The 16575-nt window shown below is 41.9% G+C and overlaps 2 protein-coding genes across 4 annotated transcripts; one reads left to right on the top strand and one right to left on the bottom strand.

Annotated features, from left to right (window-relative positions):
- Nucleotides 1-325: 325 nt before the first annotated feature.
- On the bottom strand, nt 326-9092 carry thumpd2 (THUMP domain containing 2). Of its 3 annotated transcripts, none has more exons than XM_086122005.1 (11): nt 8952-9092; nt 3119-3257; nt 2787-3047; nt 2312-2418; nt 1876-1953; nt 1738-1790; nt 1560-1647; nt 1298-1369; nt 1078-1192; nt 883-1003; nt 326-807 (listed from the first exon to the last, which is right to left on the bottom strand). In XM_086122005.1, exons 2-11 carry the CDS (start codon nt 3162-3164, stop codon nt 525-527), a joined length of 1224 nt encoding a protein of 407 aa, XP_085978131.1. In that variant the 5' UTR covers nt 3165-3257; nt 8952-9092; the 3' UTR covers nt 326-524. The 3 variants fall into 3 exon arrangements, with proteins under 3 accessions (XP_085978131.1, XP_085978129.1, XP_085978130.1); XM_086122003.1 differs by lacking the exon at nt 8952-9092 and adding an exon at nt 3767-3987; XM_086122004.1 differs by lacking the exons at nt 1876-1953; nt 8952-9092 and adding an exon at nt 3767-3988.
- On the top strand, nt 8819-15287 carry LOC147199065 (uncharacterized). The gene is made up of 6 exons (XM_086122007.1): nt 8819-9131; nt 9727-9912; nt 9985-10151; nt 11248-11397; nt 13405-13568; nt 14773-15287. The coding sequence occupies exons 1-6, from the start codon at nt 8958-8960 to the stop codon at nt 15066-15068; spliced, it is 1137 nt and encodes a 378-aa protein (XP_085978133.1). The 5' UTR covers nt 8819-8957; the 3' UTR covers nt 15069-15287.
- Nucleotides 15288-16575: the final 1288 nt, after the last annotated feature.

Raw genomic sequence — 16575 nt, 5'->3', positions numbered from 1 at the left:
CATATACAGACGACAGTACAGTATGCACTCAGTAAAAAAAAGAAAAAAACCACTCAAGTAATGACTACCTGTTGAGTAATTTCTGATCTATTATTTAAATTCAGATTAACGTCAAATAAACAACATATCAAATATGAGTATTCAACTTCAGATATTGCCTAACTAAAACTAAATAAATTGGATCTTTAAAAAACACACCCAAAAAACAATTTAAGGCCAATTCAGCCAAAGGAAATGGTCGGAAATAAACTGTTTACGTTTGTGAAACGGCACTGTCGCATCCCCCAGGCAGAGATTACCGTACACAGAACCAACAAGATCCATGTTGAGTTTTTGTAGGCTGAAATGTCAACATTTATTTGGCAAACACAGATGACACCACATGAACTTGCGGTTCTTTCATCGGAGTCCAACCATCCATTTTCAAGAGTGGCCTATCTGTAAGGTTAAGTATAGATTTCATCCAGGTCATGGTTTTGCCTGTTGAAGATAACACTAGGAGAAAAATGTCCAGCCCTGATAAATTAATTTTGTGTTTTTATATATTTATGTAAAAGTCCATCTATGGTGCCTAAACTGAGTCTCAGAGTGGCCTGGTGCTCCAAAGAGGAGAGAGGGGGGCGCGGCTCAGTCATCAGCCCCATCAGAGGCTCTTCTACCTGTGTAGGAGTTGACATGACTTCCTGCGCTCCTTGCTTGTTTGCAGAGTCTTCTCTTCTCGTTGGAGGCTGCGTGAGGAGTTTTTTCAGGAGGCACGACAACTGAGGACTCAGGAGGAGCACCAAGCTTCCGCCCACACGGAGGACTCTGCAAGCACAAGCCTTGTTAAATGGCATGTGTTTTGTTGTTGTTACCAATCTGCTTGTCTTGGGTTCTAAGGACCTCTCCATCTCGGCGAGGATGAGCGGCAGACTGGCGGCCATGTCTGTTTTGGTGCCAAACTTCCTGCCGAATGGGAGGTCACAGACCACCGCGTCCACGCTTGCATTCGGGAGAGGCATATCTGCCAGAGGACATGAAGGTCTTAGAGAATCAAATGGTCGATCGCTTTGGGATCATTTTGGCTAGATTCCTCACTAGTAGTTGAAGCTTTTAAGAGGTGTATCCTGTCTCCCAGCTCCGCGAATGCAACATTCTCACTCGCTTTGTCCAACTGCCTGTCATCGATGTCCAAACCCAGGAAGCCAGCGAGCTGAAAATCCAATTCACAGAGAAAACAAATATATGTTATGATCATATTCTTTACATTACAACTGTGGTGATCAACTTGTAGTCTAATAAAATAATAATTAGTGACCTGGTGTTCCTGTGCTGCCTCGATTAAGATGGTTCCCATACCACACATTGGATCGAGAACAAGGGAAGCTGACTGGGAAACACAGCAAACAGTGGACTATTATACGTGGCATATTAATGATCATCATTTTTAAATATGAAATAAAAATGTTAAAATATTTATTCATGCTGATATGATTATCATGATTATGGGATTTTCATGTGTTCAAAATTAACAATAAATGGTGCATGTATATTTTGCAAACACTGTAATAATACAGTACCTGAATTTGAGCCAATTCAACCATAGCCCAGGCAACTGTGGACCTGAGTCCTGTCGTTTTGATGTAGCATCGATTAGCAAGCGGTAACCTGAGGGAAACAAACACCACTTCAAATCTAAAAATCGGAAACACAAAGCATGTAAGGTCTTCTTTTGATGTCAATTCAGCGAGGGCTCACCTGGTGAGCGGGATCCCAAGCAGGCAATAGTCATCCCTCAAGTACACGGTAATCTGCGAGTGAAAAATAAGCAGCTGTAAACACCAAACAAAGAGAACACAAGTCAAATAATATTAATAAAAATAAACTTTAGTTGACCTCAATCTGTGGGTTCCTCAAATCAACCTTCCAGCCCAACTGTCCACTGAGACTGGTTCCCAACACTTTACTCACCTCCTTTGGATATAACGAAGAGGCAAATAGGATCCAAAATAAATATTTTAATAAACATATATGCTATATTTGGATGAATTTCAGAGTAGGAGTTTTTCAAAGTACAAGGATATTGCCAGAAATGTCAGCTTTAAACCTGGCTTCCTTTTTCATGTCCACCCAAATTCATATGGCTTGGTTAAAATTGTGTTGTTGTTTTTTTTTTTGGGGGTGGGGGGGGGGGGGTTCCCCCTAACCTTCTTCACCTTGATACACACACGTTCTGGTGAAGCCATTCAATGCCATTTGTACAGTGATTCCATCAAGAAAAAAAACCCCCTCTTTTTAACCCCCCCCTCCCCCTGCAAAAGATATACATTACCTGAACGCTAAGGTGGCGGGACACAGACCCAGAACACTTGCAGCTAATCCGAAAGGAAAATGGGACAGAAGAATGCCGATTAGCCCCTGGTGCTGTTTTACCCCGATCTGAATCAAACAATTAAAGTAAGTTTTTACAGTTCTATTTGACCCACAGATAAAAATTAATTAACTAACGAAAAGTAAAAAAAAATAAATAAATCACATTTTCTTTGTACGTACAACAAATATATAATAACTGAGAAGCCAATTTGACCCACTATATTTAAGATATTTTTGAGCTGACATAGTATAACAAATTCTAAATATTGACTTTCCCGTGAAACAAAGATCCAAAATCAGGGCAGAAATGTTACACTACTTTGTTATGTTTAAAATGTTTCAATGTTAAACCGGCAGTGGCTGACCCATGAACATTTTTGGTGCACACTAAGCCAAAAACAAACACAAAAGGACGATTGGAAAATTATAATTACCATGTTTTCCCGCAATAAAGTCACCTCCCGTGTCGACATACTCATATCCACTGTCCATCTTTCTCCTTTTCTTCATGATTTGGAAATCGCCTCCATTTTCCTCCTCAAAAACCTCTTCTTCCATTGTCCTCTGCTCCTCAGCCTCACTCTCCTTCTCCTTGTCTGCTACCACCCCCTGCAGACGCCTCCATGTCATTTCAGCACTGGTCCACTGTTGAAGGTCACCAATCAGCGTGGACTTCAGCACAGAGGCGACTCTGGCTATGAACAAAGCATACAAAACGATTAAAGCAAGCATTATCTAGCATGCAATTGTAATGCATGGTGGCTACCTGGGTTGGCGGGAGCAGACAGCTTCAGAGGAGAGTCTCGCTTCATCAACAAGAAGAGTCTTTCGGCAGACTTGAGCTCCTTCACTAAACTGATGTGTGCTGAGGAGCTGAACAACACTTTACCTTGCAGCCGCTCAATCTGCAAAACAAGCATATGTGCAGTGCTCATGAAGCAGTTTGCTAAAACAGCCATTTTTTCACTTGTAATATAATAATGTCCACATATAATATTTTTTTCACCTCGCCTCACATATGTGGGGGTGACCCTGTGAACAACCAAATACTGTAATGTGTAAAAAAAAAAAAGAAAAAAAAAGAAAACGCAATCCAGACTATACATCGAATTTAGTTTTCCCCCTTAGGGTTACATTTCTTTTTTTAACTTGTGTATTTTTTTGTCTTAATTATTTGAAACTTTCAAAAAACACAAAGTACTGTACACTTTGTTTTTTGTTTTTAAACGCGAGGAACGCCTATGTGTCCTTTGTCACGTTTTTGGATTCTGGAGTGCATTTCCGATCGGGATGAAAATGATGACGTCATACTTCATCTACGTGTATTAATATTTAGGTTCATTCAACTGGTACAGTATTTTAACTTTTGATTTGAATTTTCTATTTATGTACAGTATTTTATTTCTCCACTCACGTCGTGCGCCGCCAGCTTCCGCGTCACCTCGTCGACGACAAACGGCTCCATCCCGTAACCGTTCGTGCAAAAGTAGCGAATTGAACTCGCATCATTGCTTTTGTTGAACATTGCGCTCACTGTAACGTTTCATCCGGCGATAAACACAGGCAAAAGCTCACGTCGGCCCAAAGTAAACCGCCATAGTGTGAGCTGGTTTGTTTGTACCGGAAGCGGAAATACGTCATCAGGATGCATTTCATTTTCTGTTCCAGCAGGGGTCTCTTTTAGTCAACAAGTAGATTTCCCCACGTTATTTGACCACGTACAAATGCCACAAACAGAGTAATAGAGGAATTAATTTATTTTATTTACATTATTTTATTCATAAACGAAGCTTCCAAGCTACCCTTTCCCCACTTCCAAACCATGTTGACTTTTTAATACAGTGGCGCCTTGACGTACGAGTAGAATTTGTTTGTAAATTGCTTGTTTAAATAAAGTACCATATTAAAAAAAATAACCATCTTAATTTTTTGGGGTTGGATTGTTTGACCTAACAATGTGGTGTCGTAATGAGAAAAAAAACACACCTAATAGTTTTTATTCAGAGATAAATATATATCTTTTTACGGGTTTAATGGAGTGGGAGCGCTCCAAAATGCACAGGCACACTCAAGCATCAACTTAATTTGAAGCCATTTCAGTGTAGTGACTTGACTAAGCGGGGCTGCTGCACTAACAGGCACACTCATGGACCGTGGCCTTTTTAAATGGCATTTCCCCTTGAGGCCTCACTTCGGGACTAAAGTGACCCAGGGGACAGTTAAAAATGTCAAGGGATCTAAATGGAAGGTCAGATCGCCCTGCTTTCCCCCCATTTTAGAGTATGTTATATTATAATGTTCATGAACTCAGTTATGAGGATCTGACTTCAAATTACAGCTCCAGCATATTTTGGTTTCCTCTCACATTTCAAAAACACATAAGGTTTATTGAAGACTCAAAATTATTTATACATGGAATATGAATGGTCATGCTTGTATTTCGCCACTTCAAGGTAAACTTCATTTATCATCCTAAACTCAGCTGGGATACGATGCAGCTCACCCAACAACAGACCTAATGGGGACAAAGCATATAGTAAATGGATGGATATTACATTACAATGCTCAGCCTTACCTCACCCAGGAGCAATGCGGACAGATTGCTGGGTCACCACTTCAGATTGCACCCTTGTTTGGCCAAATGAAATGTATCGACGTGCCTCAGAACAACATCGTACCTTTTATTAAACCTTGAAAAATCAATACGAGCGTTTGGGTCACAGAGTTTCGAAAATGTCAGTGGAGTTTTATCCTGTTCTGGATGACTCAAATAATGTTGTTGTTTTGGGGGTGGGGGCATGAATCAACTTTTGACTGCAAATTATCAGCACTATATTATTAAATTGGGAAAAGGTGTCTAATTTTGATGACTCCAGAAGGACTGCTACTGCAATACTATATAGCCAAGCTTTGGGTTTTTTTGTTTTGTTTTTTTGCCTAAGCCATACATAGACGGCAGACCACGTCATCATTATTTGGAGAGTTTGGAAAGATTGATAAACAATTAGCCCCTGACACCACTTTCACCACTCCACACAAAATTTGGGAGACCTCTATCATAACAGATTGAGAGTAAATTCCAGAACTAGTACATGGGAATTCACCAAAACGAGCTCCAAGTGGATATTTTATTTGATTTTTTTCCATGATGGAGTTGCATTATAATGTACTTTTAATCCATACATTCATTTCAGTTAAGCTTGTCATGGATGAAATAAGTTTAGCGCTAAGCAATATGTCAGCCAGTGACACGCATGTGACACAGCATCCATTTTGTGTGTCCACTCAACAGCAGCGGGGCTAATTATGCCAAATGGCAGGAGCAAAAAAAAAAAAAAAAGGCAGAATTGATATTGGCGTTCTGCACGGGCACGTCGCATATCACAGCCCGGTGAAAGCTGTTGCGTGGGCAACGTCACAAAGAAAAGCTGAGCAGTAAGAGAGCCATTCATCTTGTTTTAAATGTACATGCGGAGAGGCTTTCAGGGTCATTATAATCACCATTCATCTCACAGGCGCACATGACAAGTTTGAAGGCTTTTAACATGACTCTGAAAGGCAGCAAAATTATAATGCAACCTGCCAAGTTTGCATCATTTCACACGCGGTGGAGAAGAGTGCCATTTTGTAAAAATCAAATTGCTTGATATCACACAGGAAAATGATTCTATTTGCCTTGCTCCACAGGGATTACATCTAAAAGTTAAGACAAGATTTCAAACTACCTGATGAAATGAACCCTCCTGTTATGTATGTTCGTCAGGAACCGCAAAAATGTTCCATTTTCAGTTCGAGCCGAAAGCGTCATTGGTAAAGTAAAAAAAAAATAATAAATTGAATAATTATAATCTAATTGTCTAATCAGTATTTATCATTGATTACACTTCTTGCACCACTAACTTTTATTTTTCTTTCAAGTCTGTCAGTTTGACCCACAGTATAACAGGAAGCTTAAGCAAAAAAGAAAAAATCTAATTTTAAACATTTTGCTTCAATTCATGGGCGGCCCGGTAGTCCAGTGGTTAGCACGTCGGCTTCACAGTGCAGAGGTACCGGGTTCGATTCCAGCTCCGGCCTCCCTGTGTGGAGTTTGCATGTTCTCCCCGGGCCTGCGTGGGTTTTCTCCGGGTGCTCCGGTTTCCTCCCACATTCCAAAAACATGCATGGCAGGCTGATTGGACGCTCTAAATTGTCCCTAGGTGTGAGTGTGGGCGTGGATGGTTGTTCGTCTCTGTGTGCCCTGCGATTGGCTGGCAACTGATTCAGGGTGTCCCCCGCCTACTGCCCGAAGACGGCTGGGATAGGCTCCAGCACCCCCCGCGACCCTCGTGAGGATCAAGCGGTTCGGAAAATGGATGGATGGATGCTTCAATTCACTGGACATTGTGATGCTCCTTCACACAAAGAAAGTTTCACAAAAGACTGAACAAAAGTAAACTGCAGTCATTTGAGTCATTTTCGCAAAGGATATCGAATATACTCGATGTCTGTAAGTATTGTTATATTGTCTGTTTACATGTGTTGCTTCAGCATATGTGTTCAAATATCTGCTTAAGAGTTTTTTGTATTCGGGATCCCGTCGATGGGGGTTTTTCATTGTTTTTGTTTTTGCATTGGGCTAAAAGCACCATTTTTCTCACTTGCAATTCAAAGCAAAAAAAAAAATCTCAAGTACTTCTAATCTTCTGAAAAACTTGCCACCTTTATCGCAAAGTCACCTCTGTATCGTGTGCGTTTAGTTTTTTCCCTCTTTCGCTGCACAGATTAGCCTTGCATATCCGTGCTAGCCTCTGATAAGCGGCATTAAATCAATGGCTCAGACAAGTAGTCAATGCGATGGTTGTGTTTGGCGATGCCTCTGCTGCATGCGCCATATGTACGGATCTGCACTCTAATTGACAAGTGCATGACGTGTATGAAGTGCTGCCTACATGCATGAAAATGCATGAAATTCATGCCGCTCGCCTAGTTGCAATTGTTTTTAGACGAAGGCGCAGGAGAACCGTTTTGAAATATGAAAAACATGTAAATTATGTCCTTTGAGCCTAATTCGGATTTTTCTTCAATCAAGAAGCCCTCAATTTTTTATTTTTTTTACAAGCAATGTCGAGAAATAACAAAACACTCATGGTCCAATATGAGTTAGAAATCCCATCGACACAATTTTAAGAGGTCATTTTGAAGCCAAAACCTTGTTCTCTTTTCTCTTAATCGTTCCCCAAATGTTCCGCCATGAGTAAGATTTGCCATTAACGCGTCTGGCCCTCACTTTGTCATTTTCCTTTTGCTGTATCGTCTTCTTCCAATCTCCGCCTCGCTTTCCTTTTTCTCCTTTATGATCTTTTCATGAGCTTCCTCGCAATGCACTACTCTCATCTTCAAAGTCGAATGCAAAAGAGACCTTTACGAAGAAGGAAGGCGGAGTCTGAGTAGATGAGTGCATCTATTTGGTGCGAGATGACAGCGCATGTACGTGTGCGTGTGAGGCATAGGCACATAGGCACATTGAAATATTCATCACTCCTGGAGGAGTGTGAAGTGTGTCAGCAGTGAGTCAGCAGCAGAACACACACAAAAACAACAAGACACGTCAGTACTCGCAATTGAATGAGGGAGGAGCTTTTTGTTCAAAGGTTGCGCATGGGGGCATGGAGAAGGAGTGAAAACGTCTTTGCCCCACCCCCCAAAAAAAATCATTTATACTTGTTGGCTAGTGGCAGATGTATAATTTGGTGTTGCACTTGGAGGAAATTGTTGTTTCGTAAGTGATTTGAGTCAAATCTGTGACACTATTGCCTTTTTTTTATGCGAGGGGATCCTGATCATCCCGCCACAAAAAAGAAAAAGAAAAAAAAAAGCTTCAGTAAAAATTTGGACTGAGAAAAGGAAAAACTAGCCGGTGTCAAGTGCTGGAAAAATTAAGCGTAAGCTTAAAAAAAAAAAAAGGCCCTGCTGGCTGTAACCTGAGGTGCAGTCAAGAGGCGTATCACTCCACCGAGCCCTTGTCCCAGATAACAAAGAACATCTCCAACGCCACCTAAATTCCCACACCCTATTGTCCCATATTTAATCTCGTGAAAGAGGAAAAACCACCACCACCAAGGCCTCTCTGTTCCATTTAGCTAAATAAAAAGCCCTTGGCCTATTTGTCAGTTTGTAGCTATTACTTCCAATCCCTTGGTGCCTCCGGCTTCTTTTGCTCCTTTAGCATGAAGGGGATTACTTTCAATTGCATCCACTCAAAGATAGCACAGGAGAGCAAAGTGTTTTAATAACGACTTTACTCTTTGAAGGGTTGATATTTAAAGGGGTCAGCGGGCTTTCGGGGGTCAGCGTCTTTAAAGGGCCATCTTTTTGCAGTATGCTGACGGGTTCTGCTCCCCGTGGCTAGGGGGAGGTCAACATTTAGAGCTCAGCTAAATTCGACTCCAGTCTTGTCTTGGAAAACTCTACTGGAGCAGGAAGAGGAAGTGGGACAGGAAGCGAGCAAGAGACCAGCTAAAAAAAAAAACCCCAACAACACACACACAAGCTCAAATGTGAAAGTACTGCTGCATTATTTTGTGAAGTGTTAGCTTAGAATCTTAGCCGCTACATACGTCAACATGGGCCAGCTGCTGTCGTCAGAAGAGGAACTCTCCGGGGTGAAATGTGCCATTGGTAACCTTTTGTACCGGACCATGTTGGAGGGTGGAGCTGTACCGAACCTGAGCGTAGTGCACCCCCTGCTGTTGGCCAACGAAGAACCTGGGGCCCACCTCCAGGCGCAAATGCTGCAGGTTCATGCCATGTTACATCACAGCAATAGAAAAAAAACAAAACATAAAAATATTACCCTGACTGTCTGCAGGCAGCGATTAGACGTTAAATAAGTGCTTTGAGGCATTTTGGTGACATTATTGCTGTTGTAGTTTTGATGTACTCCCAGTAAACGTCTAGAGAGAGAAAATTAATAGTGCACCCGTCTCAAAGGAACTGTATATTCTCAACGTGACAGAGTGCAAATTTGTTAAGAAGTGGACACGCTATTGATTTCCAGGAAGCATACATACAGACCTGAATTGAACTTTTTGGAGTAAGCTTTTGGAATCGTAACAAAGTTGCAATATAAACCGAAATAATTCATAAGATAATGATAAAAATGCCACAGAGGAGGAGGCAGTGGCGGATTTTTAAAAAAATTAGCAATCTTTTATTTACCCCAGTGTGCCTCAGAAATTCACTGTAAATGATGTTGCCATCCCCAAATAAATAAAGAAGGAATGTATTCTTTAGCCTCATTAAAAAAACAATCCTGCAGCTCCCTGAGCAGTTGTAACCTTCTTCCTGTTGTAGTACAAGTTAATTACTCATACCATCAACATTTTCTTCCAGCTGCAAGGGGAGATTGGGAGCAGGGCACCCACCTACCTGAAGGATCTGATTGGACGACTATCATCATTCTCGGATGAACCCCGTCTCGCCGGACTGCTGGGACTTGCCGTTACCATGGTAATGGACCTGCTTGTCGCGTCCTTGTCGCGGGCGAGAAAGACGGCGACCAGTCCATCGTCGTGCCAGGTTAGGCCTTGTTGTGATGTATGATCTTGGAACTCTTTGGATGGAAGTAAAATGAAACGTGATCTCCAACAGAGAGTGCGGGAGCTCCAAGAAGTCATGGAGGAGTACTTGAAACGCTGCAGGATCAACCTGGCTGATAAAACACGACTCCTCCAGGACTCTCTGAGAATGGAGGCCCAGCTCAGCATCACACTGACCAAACTTAAGATCTCTCTGGTGGATGGGAACTGCGACTCACAGTGAGTCAACGTTAAAAAACAAAAACAAAAAAATAAAATAAAAAAAGATGCCGGTATCACACACTATACTTAAGTAGAAGTACAGATAAAATTGCTGTGGTATTATCCTAAACGTAAAGACATGACAGAAATATTCGACTAAATGTAACCGCTATCTAGCCTTGTGGCTAATGTTGGGCAGTGAGCCAAGCTGTCAAAAACAATATTCAGCTACATGAGGTCAATCAGTCTCACTTCTGCTTGTCTTCGCATAGTTATGTGGTGAGAGATGTTTGAATTGGGTACCGATTAATGAATGAATGAATTAATTAATTAATTTGGGACAGTGCACATTAATCAACACAACAGTGTAAATGCGCCGGACTTAGCATAAATGCTAGTTTTCAACCATAGTCCCAAGCTAGCTAGATGGATATATATACATATATATATATATATAGATAGAAAGATTCAGTTAATTTAAGAAATGTTATAAATATTTCAACTTTCTAAGATGAGGGCTAAAAGGGTAATCAGTGTGAGTGACAGGGAGACGGGAAAGCTAGCGATAGATATCCAAAACAAACCAAATAACACAAAACCATTTCAAGATTAGCTTATTCTGCCGATCCCAAACTCCAACATGGCAGACAAATGCTGACCAAGTGATTGAAAACTATCTCTAGAAATGTTAGTTTGAATTAAATACAGCAAAGCTACAAGCTTCATTTGCATCACATCTCCTAATTGGAAGCAAAGCCAAGGCTTTCCATCATACTGGTGGGACTGCCACATATGGACACACATAAGCTGTCCCTGCACCGCGATGAACACCTGGAAAGCCAAGTGAAGTGTGAAAGGGGCCTTTTCCACAGCCCAAGATCTTCAAGAGCGCTTGACTTTTAGCCCTATTTATTTTATCGACAGAGGTTCAGAAAAAAACAACCAACCTATTTTGACAGAGCAGAAAGTACAAATAATCTCTTTTCAAATGTAGGCAGTCAAAATAAAAAGTTGTCAGGAATATACAATTACTTAAGTACAGTCACAAAGTATTTTTACTTTGATAATCCCCATCACTGGTTGCTGTTGTATTTACACACTTTCGGACGTTCAGGTCTTTGAGGTTCTGGGCTAGTGGGGCGGCGTTCCATACCCAAATGTTGATTCACTTGGCTGTCCTGGAGGGGCGGGACGAGCCCCTGTCAGCGAGGGCCGTGCTGGAGCAATACAAGGAGGACCTGGCACAGATGGTACCTGCTTACAGGTAAGACAACCTGAGAATACCAATAAATGGACAAAAGTATTGGGATACGTGACGAGAAATGACTACAGATTTTCTTCCTTTGAAGTTGTGGAATTTTGAATCGAATGTCTGTTTCACAACAAGTGCTAATGATGCAGGTCTTTTGAGACGGGTGTCCTATGACCTCTACATACACTTATGGGAACAAAAAGAGAACACTGAAAGTTTTCTACAAGATGAAAATGTTGTTTGACACTGTCATCTTGAGCAGCACTTATACAGCAAGTCTATTGTTCAACAAATTTGCATGATATCAAGGGACAAAATGTGGCACTCATGTGACACTGCTGTGTCATTACTCAGTTAATGCACTTATCAGTATGAAAATAGTGGATGCTTTTTTTTTTTTTTTGCCAGGACGTGAGAAAATGGATCAGCACAGAAACCTTAAACGGCACTTAATTGCGTTTCTGTTTCCTGAGGAATTTGCATTCACTCTTTTAACACGGGTGTGCTATTACTTTTCTCAGTTGTTATGCACATCAGCGTGGAAATAGCGGATGTTTTTCCGCGACGAGAGGAAAACAAAGATCACGACAGAGACCTTTTACAGCAATTTGCAGTCATCTGAAGAAGGAAAGGTTTTGGCTCTGACACACGGGTGTCCTATTACTTTTCTCAATTCACACAATGAAAAAAGGGGATTTTTTCTTTGAAGAGTGGAAAGTACAGATGATGACAGAAGCACTTAAGAGCATTACCGTTTGGCAACAAATTTATGCTCATCGAAGGACAAAAAAGCAGGTTTTTTTTAAGACAGCAATGCTATTACTTTTCTCAGCCAAAACACTAATCAGTGCCAAAACAATTTTTTCATTTTTTTAAACGAGGAGATGAAAAGAATGGTTGCGAGAGACACCTTTAAAAGCATTTAATCGCTGGTCTGTTTCTCAATGAATTAGCTCTCAGTCAAAGGACAAAACAAGAAGCTCTTTTGAGTTGGGTGCACTTGGACTATTTTTCTCAGTCCAAATAAATATCGGCGTGAAAATAGCGGATGGTTTTTTTTTTTTTTTTTGGGCTTTAATGACACTTAATATTATGTCTGTTTCTCATCGAATTGACACACAACCAAAGAACAAAAATACAAAAATATGCAGCTCTTTGGAGACGGGTGCACTATTATTTATCCATCCATCCATCCATCCATTTTCCGAACCGCTTGATCCTCACTAGGGTCGCGGGGGGTGCTGGAGCCTATCCCAGCCAACTCCGGGCAGTAGGCGGGGGACACCCTGAATCAGTTGCCAGCCAATCGCAGGGCACACAGAGACGAACAACCATCCACGCCCACACTCACACCTAGGGACAATTTAGAGCGTCCAATCAGCCTGACATGCATGTTTTTGGAATGTGGGAGGAAACCGGAGCACCCGGAGAAAACCCACGCAGGCCCGGGGAGAACATGCAAACTCCACACAGGGAGGCCGGAGCTGGAATCGAACCCGGTACCTCTGCACCGTGAAGCCGACGTGCTAACCACTGGACTACCGGGCCGCCCTATTATTTATCCCAATCTACAAATTGTTTCATTTCGTGTTTTTGACGAGTCACAGTGTGAAGTCCGCGTGCGCATTAAAAACAAATACTGACGACTGTGCTGTCCGACTGCGAATAAATGACTCGTAAAAATAAATAAATAAATACATAAAAATACAGAAGTTGCTAAGTGCTGTCTTCTGCGGGATGAGCTCTGAATACAAAGTGTCTGGCGGGGAGGGGAAGCGTCTGCGTTTGTATGAAAAAAGCTCGGGTGTAGTGGTGCACTCACCGGACTCGTGTGAATGGTCGTTTGTCTCCACATGTGCCCTGCGACTGAGTGGCGACCAGTTCAGGGTGTAGTCTGCCATCTGCCCGAAGTCAGCTGGGATTAGCTCCAGCATCTTCTAACAATACAAGATATGTTACTTGGTGGGGACAGAATTGAGAACGACCGGACTGTGGAATTTTGTGTCATGCCTTTTGCAGATGTTATAAGCGCAATACGGTGTGTGTGGTGAAATGTCGAGGAGGCCAGCCTGCGTTGTCGTGTGAGCTGCAGGACGAAGGATCGCTGACGGGGCTGATGGTGAGCGATAGGGAAATGGGAAAGAGCGTCTCCGTTGCTCTTGCCGCCCTGGAGGCTGAGATAGGTAATGTTTGCTCCTCTGAACTACGTACTTGCAAGGATGCATTTTACAATAGCGTTGGTATTTAGGGGAAAATGTGCTGTGCAGCCAATTGGAGGAAATGAATGACAATTTATTAGTAAGTAACTTGCAACTGCCTGAACACAGCTGGGATAATGGATGGACGGAGGGATGATTTTTTTTTTCTACTGATTTTGCAGTAAAATATTTTGCTCTTATTATAATAAATATTTACATGGTCAAAAAATTTAATAGCACAAAATACTGAATCAATCGACAAATTGGTGTGCTAATTATTAAATGATGCGGAAGTATTGTTTTCCTAAAATCTGCATTATTGTACAATAATAATAATAATAATAAATTAGAATGAATCATGAAATAAATGACAAGACAACTAATTTAAATAAATTATAGATACATTCCATAAGGCAAAAATGTACTTTGACTGGACTGTAAGTACTGTGAAAACCTCTAAATACTATATATAATTGACAAAATATAAAAACCATAACATTAAATAGAAATAATGACCTATAACACTAATTATGAAAAATGTCTAATGGGGGAAAAAAAAAACAATAAAATTGCACGCTTACTATGTAAATATTTCTGCTCAGACATTGACACACCAGACCAGCAAATATTTCACAGTTGACTTCATGCTTGGTTTGTGTCTCAACACGCATTGTCACCTGTGCCTTTCCAAATCATGTCCAATCAACTGAATTCCCCACAGATGAACTCCAATTAAGCTGTGGGGACCGCTCAAGGGTAATCAGTGGAAAAATCATGCACCTGTGCTCAATTTTGGAGCCTGTTGGCAAAGGCTGTGAATTCATGTACATGTGATTTTGGAATGTTTTATTTATCAATAAATAAATAAATAAATAAATAAAACGAACTCACTGCAAGGTTCTGATGCAACACATTTTCCAGCCTGGGGAACTTTGCTTAATTCACTTTTCGACAAGTCTCTGGCTGAAGACATGACGTGTTATTGCAAAAATAAAAACTTGTTATTCTCTGGTTCACAAAAGTCCTCCACCAAACTTCACTTCCACTGAATTCATCAACAAACATTTCTTGAAAGCGCAACTGCACTTTTAGTTTTTATGTCATTTTCCTCTGCAGCCCTTTTAGTCGTCAAACAAACAAGTGGGCTTTCACAGCACTTAAACATCATTTGCTGACCTTCACGTTGCAGCTTCATTGTCCTCACTCAACCTGGAGACGATCACCTCGGATCAATACGCCCAGGCGTACGTGGAGAAGCTGTTTTCCGAAGAAGGTCCCGTGGAGGAGCTAAAGAACTACTTCGCCAAGGCCAGTGAAAAGCTGAGAGTGTTGAGAACCGGACCGCCGGGGTGCCTGACCGGGACAGACAAAGAGACAGGACGATGTGAAGGGCACACGGTCAAAATACAGGATGAGACGGACGAAATGAACCAAAACAGTGATGAAGAGTTGACGTTGAGTATTGTGGAGACACACAGTATGTAAAAACAGAAAAAACCCCAATAATAATAATAATACGTTTGTTTGCCATGTTTACAATGTTGGAAGTTTAATTTGTCCAACAACTCGTGTCTAAATCATCTTTCCCCACTGAAATGAATAGTTACTGCAATATTTATGCTAGCTTTGTTAGCTTGCCTATGGTGTTTTGCACTGTGCGTTAGCATCAAGCTAGTGGCTTTTCATCAAATAAATTAACGTGGTTTGTTTCTATACGGAACGTGTCATCTTTGTTTGGTGTCTTAATTTGACAGCAAACCACAACAAGAAGAGGCAAAGAAGAAGAAAAAAAAAATCAAGCAACCGACAGTTCATACCATGAAAAACTCCGAAGTCATTATAACCAGCGAAGCCGTGAAAGATGAACCGTGTTACATAGCGAGGGATTACTGTACAGGATTTTTGAGAAAGTACATGTGAGGACAGTTGGATACAGCATACATCGAGGGTTGACCACTGTCAGTTTGATGCCGTGCAGTTTCACATTTACATAATTCATTCGGGAAGGTGTACCTAATGTTGTGGCCAGAAGACCGTTATTTCAACAACATGGCATTTTGGCAAAAAACCCCCCGTCAAGTGTAAATATACACCGCGCACAACCGTATCTCGACAACCCAGTTGTCGCCTTCTCAATCCCCATCGCCTCTAATAGCGACGTTAACTGTATCCGCGTGAAGGCAACGTGACACGCCTTGTGACATTCACGGGCAGCGGTTACATCGAGCGTCAGTTTGAAACATGCAGACGCGGCTTCCGCTGTCAAACCAGATGCGCGTGTCGATTTATGTGAGCGCGTGTCGAAGTGGAAGATGAGGAGGGAGTCACAGGATGTCAGGACGCATCCGAAGGTGGCAAATGACGGCTTGCTGTACAGGACGAGTGGGCCCCCGATGGCTCAGCGCTCCACCAATGAGTCACACCTCACGGCTTCAATTGCCGCCTGATTGCCGTTATTACTCTCTCAGTCCTCATTTCCGTGCGGGCCTGGCGGATTACAGACTTCCACATTGTTAAACAGAGATGGAGATGGACGGCTGTTTCTTTTCTTAGGTGGTGGTTGTTGCGGGAGCGTCGCCGCGGCAACGAGGCGAAAGCGCCGCTCGAACTCGACAAGGGTTCGCACCACCGCCCACGGGCCTCTCAGCAGAAAACAAAGTTGTTAGGGTAGGAGAAAGACATGGTAGGGGAGAGAGAGAGAGAAGGAAATTGATAGAAAGGGTGGTTGATGAAGGCGGTAGGGAGTACGCATTAGATTCATCGAGGAAGGGAATAGAAAGTAGGAGAGAGATGGTCAATTGGAAGTTAGGATGTAGCATGTAGGAAGTGAAATGCAGTAGCCAAGTCGATGGCTCGAGGGATGATTTGGTAGGAACAAAACAAATGGCACTCGTGCTAAGTGGTAGTGGTGGTGCTGGTACACTAAGTGGTAAGGTGGGACTCTCCTCTTTCATCTCGAACCACTTCAAACAGCAAAGTACGCACATATGGA

The sequence above is a fragment of the Hippocampus guttulatus genome, chromosome 10 (assembly GCF_054856545.1).
Source record: "Hippocampus guttulatus isolate MCC_2025c chromosome 10, RoL_Hgut_1.0, whole genome shotgun sequence".
Classification (NCBI taxonomy): Eukaryota; Metazoa; Chordata; class Actinopteri; order Syngnathiformes; family Syngnathidae; genus Hippocampus; species Hippocampus guttulatus.
Note: the sequence above shows the minus strand (reverse complement) of the source record. Positions and strands in the feature narration are given on the sequence as shown.

Bases quoted from the DNA above. Each gene is read 5' to 3' on its own strand.
- thumpd2 (XM_086122003.1), bottom strand. From the start codon at position 3,877: ATGTTCAACAAAAGCAATGATGCGAGTTCAATTCGCTACTTTTGCACG. The intron at 3,048-3,118 runs GTAGCCACCATG...CTTTGTTCATAG, and splicing joins GTCTGCTCCCGCCAACCCAG to CCAGAGTCGCCTCTGTGCTG. The intron at 1,791-1,875 runs GTCAACTAAAGT...TTTCACTCGCAG, and splicing joins TGAGGAACCCACAGATTGAG to ATTACCGTGTACTTGAGGGA.
- LOC147199065 (XM_086122007.1), top strand. From the start codon at position 8,958: ATGGGCCAGCTGCTGTCGTCAGAAGAGGAACTCTCCGGGGTGAAATGT. The intron at 10,152-11,247 runs GTGAGTCAACGT...TCGGACGTTCAG, and splicing joins GATGGGAACTGCGACTCACA to GTCTTTGAGGTTCTGGGCTA. The intron at 11,398-13,404 runs GTAAGACAACCT...TGCCTTTTGCAG, and splicing joins CAGATGGTACCTGCTTACAG to ATGTTATAAGCGCAATACGG.